The 11,437-nt window shown below is 39.0% G+C and overlaps 2 protein-coding genes across 3 annotated transcripts; both read left to right on the top strand.

Moving 5' to 3' along the window:
• Window positions 1–387: 387 nt before the first annotated feature.
• LOC126786184 (ATP synthase gamma chain, chloroplastic) lies at window positions 388–1,899 on the top strand. The gene has a single exon (XM_050511932.1). The coding sequence runs from the start codon at window positions 521–523 to the stop codon at window positions 1,640–1,642; it is 1,122 nt and encodes a 373-aa protein (XP_050367889.1). The 5' UTR covers window positions 388–520; the 3' UTR covers window positions 1,643–1,899.
• Window positions 1,900–3,978: 2,079 nt separating this feature from the next.
• On the top strand, window positions 3,979–11,121 carry LOC126785655 (starch synthase 3, chloroplastic/amyloplastic). Of its 2 annotated transcripts, XM_050511269.1 has the most exons (17): window positions 3,979–4,070; window positions 4,253–4,399; window positions 4,828–4,894; window positions 4,990–6,123; window positions 6,294–6,508; window positions 6,793–7,063; window positions 7,328–7,503; window positions 7,890–7,997; window positions 8,423–8,532; window positions 8,757–8,862; window positions 9,105–9,275; window positions 9,384–9,512; window positions 9,647–9,829; window positions 10,008–10,139; window positions 10,226–10,337; window positions 10,559–10,682; window positions 10,779–11,121. In XM_050511269.1, the coding sequence occupies exons 2-17, from the start codon at window positions 4,283–4,285 to the stop codon at window positions 10,906–10,908; spliced, it is 3,285 nt and encodes a 1,094-aa protein (XP_050367226.1). In that variant the 5' UTR covers window positions 3,979–4,070; window positions 4,253–4,282; the 3' UTR covers window positions 10,909–11,121. The 2 variants fall into 2 exon arrangements, with proteins under 2 accessions (XP_050367226.1, XP_050367225.1); XM_050511268.1 differs by lacking the exon at window positions 3,979–4,070 and having other exon boundaries at window positions 4,156–4,399.
• Window positions 11,122–11,437: the final 316 nt, after the last annotated feature.

Below are 11,437 nucleotides of genomic sequence, written 5' to 3'. Positions count from 1 at the left end.
TGAATGGAGAGTTCTATAAACCTGCATAGTCCAGAGCAGTTGGATTAGCTCATGATGTAGGGTGTATAGCTCAAGTTTGGGAGTTTCGATACTCTGGAATATTCGAAATTGAGCCTCTTTTTACTGGAGTAGAACTGAGTTTTACAGACGGAGGAATCCTGACTCGGGTAGCCGCGTAGGCGCATGTAGTCATATACCATTGAAGAATCAAAGATTTGAGTGCTGCAAATCATGCCACATCGGATAGAGAGAACCCAACTCCAGTAATGAATGATTAAGAGAGAAGCAAATAGCTGCCCCAAGTGATCCACCAACGGTCAAAATCCTTATCCCAAAACCTCATCCATTTCCCTCTACCTCCACTCATTCCCACTCTTTGCTGTAACACATGAAGATAAGGCTTTCCTTCTTCACAAACCAAAACCCCATCCAAAAAAAAAAAACCAGACCACCCTCTTTCTCTGTTCACTTGCAGAGAAAGCTAGCTTGTTAGTTCAGAAACATACACTAGATCAAAACCATGTCTTGTTCCAATGTGACAATGTGGGTGTCCTCTAAGCCCTCCCTCACTGACACCTCCACCCTCTCCTTTCGGTCTTCCCTCAGCCCTTTCCAGCTTCCTTCTCAGAACTCACTCACCGGCAACCCTACAAGATCGTCCACCGTTACCTGTGGCCTCCGTGAGCTTCGTGATCGTATTGCCTCTGTGTCCAACACCAAGAAGATCACCGAAGCCATGAAGCTTGTGGCTGCTGCCAAAGTCCGCAGGGCTCAAGAAGCTGTCGTTAATGGAAGACCCTTTTCGCAAACTCTAGTGGAAGTTCTTTACAACATCAATGAGCAGCTCCAAGTAGAAGACATAGATGCACCCCTCACCAATGTTAGACCTGTCAAGAAGGTCGCTCTTGTTGTTGTGACTGGTGATCGTGGTCTTTGTGGAGGTTTCAACAATATGATCATCAAAAAAGCCGAGAGGAGGATTGCGGAGTTGAAGTCTCTTGGCCTTGAGTATACTATCGTGAGTGTTGGCAAGAAGGGTAACTCCTATTTTGCACGTCGGCCTTATATTCCGGTTGATAGGTTCATTGAAGGAACCAATCAACCTACCGCTAAGGAAGCACAGGCCATAGCTGATGATGTTTTCTCTCTTTTCGTGAGTGAGGAAGTTGACAAGGTGGAGCTTCTCTACACAAAATTTGTGTCATTGGTGAAGTCTGAACCTGTGATTCACACCTTGTTGCCACTATCACCGAAAGGAGAGATTTGCGACATTAATGGCACTTGTGTAGATGCTGCTGAAGATGAATTCTTCAGATTGACAACAAAAGAAGGGAAATTGACTGTAGAGAGAGATACAGCCACTACAGCCACCGTGGATTTCTCTCCAATTCTACAGTTTGAGCAGGATCCGGTTCAGATTCTCGATGCTTTGCTGCCTTTGTACCTTAACAGTCAAGTTTTGAGGGCATTGCAGGAGTCATTGGCCAGTGAGCTAGCTGCCAGGATGACTGCTATGAGCAATGCGTCGGATAATGCAGTCGAGTTGAAGAAGAACTTGTCGAGGGTTTACAACAGGCAGCGCCAGGCGAAAATCACTGGGGAGATCTTGGAGATTGTTTCTGGTGCCAATGCTTTAACCTAAGTAGGTATGATATGATATGGCCACTGCTCACGTTATATATGCAGATTTCTTCACACTTCATTGTTACGTTTCTCAGCGCTGCGTATAAACTTTGTGTGCACAATGAGAAGCGCAATCCAAATGTTATTTTGGTTTTGGAACCAAATTAAGAGCATTTCATTCCACCACATATGTATGCCATTTTTTCTATATCCTAGTTAATAATACTATGCTAATGTAATTAAGGTTTATACATTCCGCAACTTTGATTCATCAATCAGATATTGGTTTGCAATCGGTTGTTAGTCGTTGGACTCCTAGTTCATTGTTATGTATACTTGAAACTGATACGCCTCACTGGTAGAAGTTACTGGTTACAAAGAAAAAATACGTGGAATGCATGAGCAGAATGAAACATTGTTCATTGCTATACCACCCAAATCATCACAAAGTCTAAACTGTATATAATTGAAGACTAAATCACATAACAAACTAAAATTTATATTCTACAATTACTTGAGAAATGAAATTAGGGTAAGAACAGAAACATTTTTGCAGAATAATTACAGGATTTACAGCATGTGTGTGTGTGTGTGTGTGTGTGTGTGTGCATCAGATAGTTAACAAACAAGCAGTATAGTGCTGGATCTTGTTAAGTATCCGAAAGAACAGGTGCAAGCGCTACGAATTTCTTTCGTTGAAGACACCGAGGGCGGTTGAGTACAGTTGCATGAGGAAAATAAGGGATCTCTTCATGAGTTTGGTGTCGAACATCGTCTCCAGATGAGGCCACTGAACTCAGAAGTTCTTGGTACAGAGAGATCTGAGTTTTGAGGTCGCCATATCGTAGAGTCTGAGACCCTCTTGCGGTGATTTTGGAATCCCTAAGTTGGGCAAGTGCCCCAGGCTTTAGGTATTTGTGAAACCCTTCATGTGATCTCTTTGTTGGTGACGATGAAGAGCCTCCATTTCCAAACCTATGCTTCATGGCTTTGGTGATCACTTCCATGTTGTCGACGAGAAAGAGAGTAATAGGCATGGAACTGGAGCTGTATGGTGACTGTAGTCTGTACCCGCTGGCGGTTTTATAGGGAAGTTGCCGGCGGGAAGCGACGGTCTACGAAGAGGTGCATTGAACCAACGGGTATCATTTTTTGGATTAGGAAAGGAGCGGGGGTTGGTTCTCAAATTCAAGAAAACAAAAATTGATCACTGAGTTACTCATAAAACTAGTGTTACCAACATGAAAATTTAGTTAGAAAATACCAACATGGTATTTTCTTGGTAAAAAAAAATCAAAATTTTGGTTGAAAATTTACTCATCTTGTCATTGGTAAATCATAAACTTTGTAAAGTTTTAGAACCCAAAGAAAAGTTGTCCTAATGATTTCGAATGATCTAGTTCATATAAACATTTGTAGCCTTTTCCACTGAATGATTTGGACCGTGGAGCAAACACCTTTTGAAGAATTAGAGCCATTTTGCAATCTTCAAATCTCAACCAAACAAAGGCACCTCAACCTTCCACAATGTACGGTTTTTTCACTACTCATTGGCCTCCCAATTTCTGATTTGACCATTTTCTTCTCTCTTTCTCTCATTGGCTCTCTTTCTTCTCAAACCTTCTCTTAAACCAGCTACTTCCTTTCTTTGAATTTCATTTCGACTCTAATCTAATTGGGGTAAGTGTTATGAAACCTCATCTCCACACTATTTTCTCTCCTGCTTCTGTTCTTCATAATTCTGATGTTGTTTTCCCCTCCTATTTCACATTTCTTGACGAACATAGAACTATTATTTGATTGAATTGTCGAGTAGACGTGACATATACACTAGCATATTCTCAAGAGATCACCATCAACATAGGAGGACGTGAAAGTGATGCTGCTGGTGTGTTTGAGATTCTTGTGCTCGTCGATTTTTGATGTCTAGTTTAATTATGCAAACTGGTTTTGTGGTCTGGACTTTTCTTTTCCTTTGTTTTGGCCGTTGGTATGATATTGAAGTTTCATTGCATGGCCAAATGTTTTCGACAACTTCAAATCGTTATTTTTTAATATTATGGTATAACTAGTTAAATCTCTAATCTTTTTATATAACTAATGAAAACTTGCACATTTATAAGTTTGGTTTTGATAATGTTTTGTTCACATTGCCATCTTACATTTTAAGCAAAGAGATCAATCAAGCACTTTATCCCTTTCACAATCCTCCCAAAATCTTCCAAGTAGGCTTTGTCCTGACGTGGCATGTTGATATCTGATGTGGCAACTTCTTATTAGTCCTCATCATTTCTGCTGGTCTCGTATCCTATCACACCAAAATCCCATAGCCATGAAAATTGAAAAATCCCTCGAGAAATTTCCAAAAACCCTCCCACGTCAAAACCCCAAAATCCCAGAGAAGAAAACCAACGCTCCCCAACTGACACAGACGCACGGCAGAGATTGTAGGACTCCCTTTTACTCGTGCCAGTGATTACCTTTACAGCTCTAATCACATTGTTTCTATATGTTAATCAAGATTTTTCTTTTGCTTTGATAATGTAATATTACTAATATATTGATTAGCACGCACTTCGAGAACTGATTGGTGATCTCATCTGTTTATATTGTTCTGGGATTGAAACAGAAACAGACATTCCTTTTCAGTTTCACAGTCATGGAGGTGTCTTTGCAAGCTCATAGGCCACTCAGTTGCAGAACTGTGTTCCAAGACAGAAGAACCAATCTCAATCTCAAGCTCAAACCAGTTACTGGGTTTTGTCCTCATGGAAGAGTAAGCCGTTTCTCACCACAAATTATTCATCTTTTTGCGTGTTCATTGGAAATTTGGAATATGTAAAATTTTCAAGCATGCATTTTGTTGATGTTTCTATATCAGGTTGAGTTATTTGGTATTGAATTTGATCAAACCCAATTAGTGTGTGTTTGCTTGGATCATAATTGTGGGTTTGTTGATCTGTGTAACTTGGTCCTGAGCAACTTGGTTTGTGTTAATTGATTGGAGATTTTATGAATAGTGTGAAACTGTATTGATGAAACCCCCTTTTTCTTGGTGGGGTACTCTACTGGTTCATTTTTCTGTAGGACTGAGTATGATAACTTTTGCTATCTCTTATTTTAGTGATGGAGAATTGCCTTTTTACTTTTCGAGATAGTGATAATGAATCAATCACTGAACTGTAGTGGTTATAATGGTTTCAGTATTCTTCATGGTTCAAAGGGGACCTGACAAGTGGGGTTTCATGTAAAATTACTGCCAGTTCAGCTGGTAAGTAGCTTATTTGGTTTCATGTTGGAGTGGAGTTGATTAGTTGGACTCCAGGTTTCATGTTATTGACGTGGTTTGTCTCTTAAACTTGGTAGATTTTTCTAGGAGGAGACAGAGAAAAGTGTCGAGTTCAAGGCCTAATGGCCCTGGTCCAAAGGCAATAGTTCCCAAAACTCCAGTAGAGACTAACATCCCGAAAACAAATCAAAGAAATACTGGAGACAAAAAGGGTATGGTGTCTTCTACAGCCAGTGTAACTGGGCCGAAAGTTGATGTAAAGAGAATTGATGAAACTAGTCGTAAAGTTGAGGATTCTTCATCACTTAGCAAAACATCAGCTATAGGTAGAAGCATTCAAGAGGTAGAGAATGGGAGTACATATAAAGGCATTACTATTGATAAGAAATTATCTGATGAAGCTTCTTTGAAGTTGAAGTTGGAGATGGAAGAAAAACAACGTATGCAGGAGATTGAGATGTTAGCTGAGGAAAACTTCTCAAAAGGGAACAAGCTATTTGTCTATCCTCAAGTGGTGAAACCTGATCAACATATAGAAGTGTTTCTAAATAGAAGTCTTTCCACCCTAAACAGTGAAGATGAGGTAGTCATGATGGGGGCCTTTAATGAATGGCGCTGGAAATCTTTTACCTTTCGGTTGATCAGAACAAATCTCAAAGGGGATTGGTGGTCTTGTCAATTTCACGTACCTGTCGAAGCATATAAGATAGATTTTGTATTCTTCAATGGAAAAGACGTCTATGACAATAATGATGAGAAGGATTTCTGCATAGATATAGAAAGTGGAATGGACGCCTTTGCATTTGAAGATTTCTTACTTGAGGAGAAGTGTAAAGAACTCAAGAAACTTGCAGAGGAGCAAGCTGAGAGGGAAAGGCAAGCGGAAGAGCAGAGGCGAATCGAAGCAGAGAGGGCAGCAAGAGAAGCTGACAGAGCAGAGGCAAAGGCAGAGATTGATAGGAGACGGAAATTGGTGCAAGAATTGACAAAAAAGGCAGTAAGGTCTGTTCCGGATGTTTGGTACATAGAACCTAGTAAGTTTAAAGGTGAGGACTTGGTTAGGTTGTATTATAACCGAAGCTCAGGTCCTCTTGCTAATGCTAAGGAACTATGGGTTCATGGGGGACATAATGGTTGGAGTGCTGGCTTATCAATTATTGAAAGTCTTGTTAGGTCTGAGGAAAAGGAAGGTGACTGGTGGTATGCCAAAGGTATACGCATGGTAACAGAATGCACTCTATTCTGTATTATTTTGGATTCTTAGAATGCAGTAAAATCTGGGAACTGGTTTTTACTTATTCATTTTATTTAATTTAGCTGAGAGTTCCAAGGTAATTTTTTGTTGTGAAAATCGTGACAGTGACAATATTTTTTCTTGTAGTTATTGTACCTGAGCAAGCTGTTGTATTGGATTGGGTGTTTGCTGATGGACCACCTCAGAATGCCACTGTATATGATAACAACCATCGCCATGATTTCCATGCTATTGTTCCGAAGTCCATTCCTGAGGAACAATATTGGGTTGAAGAAGAACACCAGATCTGTAGGAAACTCCAGGAGGAGAGGAGATTAAGGGAGGAAGCCTTATGTGCCAAGGTGAGTGCAGTAAATTTTCAGTATGATCCAACGAATGCCTGCATGATATAAACCAGGGAAATTCCTGCTAGTGTAGTGACTGGTTGGTCCATTTCATTGCTCATTTTTTTACTGGAAGTGAATTATGTAGCTCTTAAAATATTTATGTTGGATATATGAGATCTCCTCTCTCTATATTTTTTTTTTCAGGTTTTGTTTATTTTTATCATACCAAAATTTTGACTTATTAAATTTACCTTATACCAGTAATAATTCTCAACTCCATTCTTCTTCGTTTTTGGTAGGCCAAGAAAACTGCAGTTATGAAAGCAGAAATGAAGGAACGAACTATGAGAAGGTACCTGCTGTCTCAAAAGCATATAGTCTACACTGAGCCTCTTGATGTCCAAGCCGGAAGCATGGCGACTATTTTCAACAATCCTGCCAATACTGTTCTGAATGGAAAGCCTGAGGTTTGGTTCAGATGCTCCTTTAACCATTGGGCCCACCACAGTGGTCCCCTGCCACCACAGAAAATGGTTCCTGCAGAGAATGGTACCCATGTCAAAGCCACTGGTGAGTTAGAGTTTTACATGGTCGAGCTCAGTAACATGCCAAACTTTCTTATTATTAGTATATAACGCCCAAATTTCTGGCAAGGCTTCTTTAACATAAGGGAAGTTTGTGAAATTCCCTTACTAAAATCAACAGTTTGCAGTAAAAATGAAGATACTCAGAGGTGAATAGCAGAACCTCTATGAATATCGATATATATAGATATTGGATGATACTTATTTAGACTGTTTTGCAACCACGTCATTATCAGTTGTATTTCTGCAGTTATGGTTCCACAAGATGCATACGTGATGGACTTTGTCTTTTCTGAGAGTGAAGAAGGTGGACTTTTTGACAACAAGAATGGAATGGATTATCACATTCCAGTGTTTGGAGGAGTTTCAAAGGAGTCACCAATGCACATTGTGCATATTACTGTTGAAATGGCACCAATTGCAAAGGCAAGTCCACAAATTAACTATTGTTGGATGATTGTTTTTGTATGTTGAGTAATTGAGTATGTCAATATTGCTTCAGTCATTATTCAGTCTTTGTACTACCAAATCTTCAAGCTGTCTTTGAGGCGTCTTGCCATTCATTTTAAGGTATCACATTAGTTAGCAGGATACTGGCCTTTAGCTGAATTCCATTGCCTAATATATATTCTTCTAAAATACCTAGGTTCCCTGATAATATGTCAAGTCACAACTCACCAGATGACGCCTATACTTGAGCACCTTACTTTATTGTATTTCTAAGAACAGATGCACTCAACATTTGCTTCATTGAAGAATCCCACTGATTATGTTTATTTCTGTTTGTTTCTCCACTTTGTCATATATAATAGGTCGGAGGCCTTGGTGACGTGGTTACCAGTCTATCTCGAGCTGTGCAGGACTTAAATCACCATGTCGATGTCATTCTTCCCAAGTATGATTGCCTGAACCTTAGCAATGTAAGCTTCATTGCTATTTCTCTCTTAGCTACATGTCATCTTCTTTGTTACACTTTTCTCTTCCTGCATGGAGTGTTATCTTTACTTCTTCTTATCTTTACTGTGTTTAGTGTAAATCCTCACTCTATGTCTTATATGTGGCCATTTGGCTGCCTGGTTTAGTGTCCAGTGTATTGCATTGTCAAAATGTTGGTTCATTTTTGGCTGTCCATTTGAGGTCAAGTTTTTCATGGAAACCATTTTCATTTTTCCTTCATTTTCCCTTCGTTTTTCCTTATGGTACAGTCACAATAAGCATACAATCATTTGTGGATGTTCTTCTGAAATTTGCTGTTCTTGAGGTTTATATATTGTGCTTCTTTGTGCATTCATAATTTCTTTTCCTCCTACCCTCCTAATATACATTAAATTGTGATTTGATACAGGTTAATGAATTCCAGTATAACAGAAGCTTCTCTTGGGGTGGTACTGAAATCAAAGTTTGGTTTGGGAAAGTGGAAGGAGTTTCAGTCTACTTCCTGGAACCTCAAAATGGGTACTACCTGCTCTCTGGCTGCTTTCAATACAACAAAGTAGTATCTCATTCTTTTAAATTTATTATGTATTAATTTCATTTTTGAAGGTGGATATATATACCTATGTATAACCAGTGTCTAGTTTGATTATATATTTATATTGTATGTCGTACTGGCATGGTACTATAACTGAGCAATGGAAAAATATGACAAATATTCACTCTTTTCACATTTCTCTTTGCAGACTGTTTTATACAGGTTGTATATATGGTTGTAAGAATGATGCAGAGAGATTTGGTTTCTTTTGCCATGCCGCTCTAGAATATCTACTCCAAAGTGGATCCCATCCTGTGAGTTACTCATGAACAAACTGATTGTTGAGAAGTAATTTTGTCTTGGCACCAAAAATATATATTAATAATTTGTACAGAACTACCAAATTTAATTTGTACTAGTGGTGGTGGGTAGTTTCACTACTCTTATGCACGTTATATAGACTTTTGCAAATGTGTGAGCACTTGTTTAGGCAAAGCTCTTTGAAATTGGGTGGCTTTGAGGATATCAAATTGTAATTGGCGCTTTATAATGGTAGGATATCATTCATTGCCATGATTGGTCTAGTGCACCTGTTGCCTGGTTATATAAAGATCACTACGTTCATTATGGTCTTAGTAAAGCTCGCATCGTCTTCACAATTCATAATCTTGAATTTGGAGCGCACTATATTGGAAAAGCTGTGGCATACTCAGACAAGTCCACTACTGTAAGTAGTTAAATTTCCTGAAACCATCCAAAAGTTTCTCATGATGATCATGGTATCTTACACTGCAGTCACTGTCATCAACTGAGTTAGTCATGTTCTTATACACAGGTATCACAAACATATTCTAAGGAGATTGCTAGAAATCCTGCAGTAGCTCCACACCTTTATAAGTTCCATGGCATACTAAATGGAATTGACCAAGATATATGGGACCCGTACAATGATGCATTCCTACCTGTAAGTAAATTAGAATTGTCTTCAATTCCTCTTTTGATCACTCTAAATTTGTATTAGGAATTTAGGGTTTGTTTGATATGTTTCTTGGAACAAGGTAAGCTCTCTGCTAACATATAGGATCCTTGTCATTCCAGATATCATATACTTCTGAAAATGTCGTTGAAGGCAAACAAGCTGCAAAGGAAGCCTTGCAACAAAGGCTTGGTCTGAAAACAGCAGATCTCCCGGTAGTAGGTATTATTACTCGTTTAACTCAGCAGAAAGGAATCCATCTTATCAAGCATGCAATATGGCGTACCTTGGAACGCAATGGACAGGTTATCATTCATCTGTCTCCTACTTGATGTCTGTAACTTAGTTATGTTCTTGATAAAGGACCTCTACGACTAGTAGCCTACATCTTGCATTTGACTTGTGTGTTTTAGTAACACAATCATCTGTTTTCTTTTGTAGTCTATCAAGGCAAATACTGAACTTAAATGAAATTGATTACAGGTTGTATTACTTGGTTCAGCTCCAGATCCTCGTATTCAAAATGAGTTTGTGAATTTAGCCAATCAATTACATTCTTCTCATGGTGATCGTGCTCGTCTTTGTTTGACTTATGATGAGCCACTCTCACATTTGGTCAGTTGCTTCGAGCTTTGATTCACTCGGTTTTCTACATCTCTTTTACATTCTGTGCTAATAACACTTGTTGGATTTTATTATAGATATACGCTGGTTCTGATTTCATCCTAGTTCCTTCAATATTCGAGCCGTGTGGACTGACCCAACTTGTAGCAATGAGATACGGGTCCATACCTGTTGTTCGAAAAACTGGAGGTATGCATATACCTTATCAGTATCTGATGAGTGGTCACGGTTTTGTTGTGTAATGAGCAAATTATGTGTACAGTCTCTGTTTCTTTAGTGGTTAATTCTGATAGCTCACTTTCTTTTTGGTGATTTGTTTTTATCAGTGATATAACACTCATAAAAAGTATGTCAGCAGTCATAACATACTATGATTTTAACTGTCTAATTTTGTGTAATTTTGTTGGTAGGGCTCTATGACACTGTATTTGATGTTGACCATGATAAAGAGAGAGCCGAGGCACAGGGCCTTGAACCAAATGGGTTCAGTTTTGACGGAGCTGATGCTGCAGGTGTTGATTATGCTCTAAATAGGTGAGTACATTTATAATTTACTGACAGGCAAGTTTTGTTCTCTTTCAAACAGAATCTTTTGGAGTGTCCTTTTGCACTCATTAATGGTCTTTTCAGAGCTATAACTGCCTGGTATGGTGGTCGGGATTGGTTCAACTCGTTGTGCAAGATAGTGATGGAGCAAGATTGGTCTTGGAATCGGCCAGCTCTCGATTATATGGAGCTATATCACGCAGCTCGGAAGTGAAGAATAGAAACTTGAAACTGCAGGATAGTATTGTACAGGTTATACTGTAGATTATTTTTCTGTTTCAACAGCTTACCTAGCTGCATATAGTTCCACCACAGTGAAATAATGCTAAAAGATGTCTTGTAGAGCTGACAAATGGTTCATTCAAAGTTCCAAACCATGTTTTCTGTTGAATATGTTAATATGACATCAGTTGTACAGCATTCTCTAGCCTAAATTGTACTAGGCAATAATATGTTCACCATCCTAGTCCAGTGTGCCTTAAGAGCTGATAATGAAGAGTAAGGAGCCTTACAATTTTGGAGATTTTACAAATTTGAGCATTTCATTTTGTGAATTGCAGACAGCCGAAAAACTTTCTGCAATCCCCACTTTTAAGTCAGTACCAAAATGGTCTGGATCTCTAATGATGTAGTGCAGTACTTGTTAGATTACGGATCCAGAAAATGGCTAGAGAATCACTCAATGCATTTGGATAACTTGGTCTGACATCAGACTGGTGATTTGGGCGTCCGACCAGATAACT

The sequence above is a fragment of the Argentina anserina genome, chromosome 3 (assembly GCF_933775445.1).
Source record: "Argentina anserina chromosome 3, drPotAnse1.1, whole genome shotgun sequence".
In the NCBI taxonomy this organism is placed as follows: domain Eukaryota; kingdom Viridiplantae; phylum Streptophyta; class Magnoliopsida; order Rosales; family Rosaceae; genus Argentina; species Argentina anserina.
This window is presented reverse-complemented; position numbering and strand designations above follow the sequence as displayed.

Excerpts from the sequence above, each read along its gene's own strand:
- LOC126786184 (XM_050511932.1), top strand. The coding sequence starts at position 521 with ATGTCTTGTTCCAATGTGACAATGTGGGTGTCCTCTAAGCCCTCCCTC.
- LOC126785655 (XM_050511269.1), top strand. The coding sequence starts at position 4,283 with ATGGAGGTGTCTTTGCAAGCTCATAGGCCACTCAGTTGCAGAACTGTG. Across the intron at positions 4,895-4,989 it reads AATTACTGCCAGTTCAGCTG|ATTTTTCTAGGAGGAGACAG; the intron begins GTAAGTAGCTTA and ends TAAACTTGGTAG. Across the intron at positions 7,064-7,327 it reads TACCCATGTCAAAGCCACTG|TTATGGTTCCACAAGATGCA; the intron begins GTGAGTTAGAGT and ends GTATTTCTGCAG.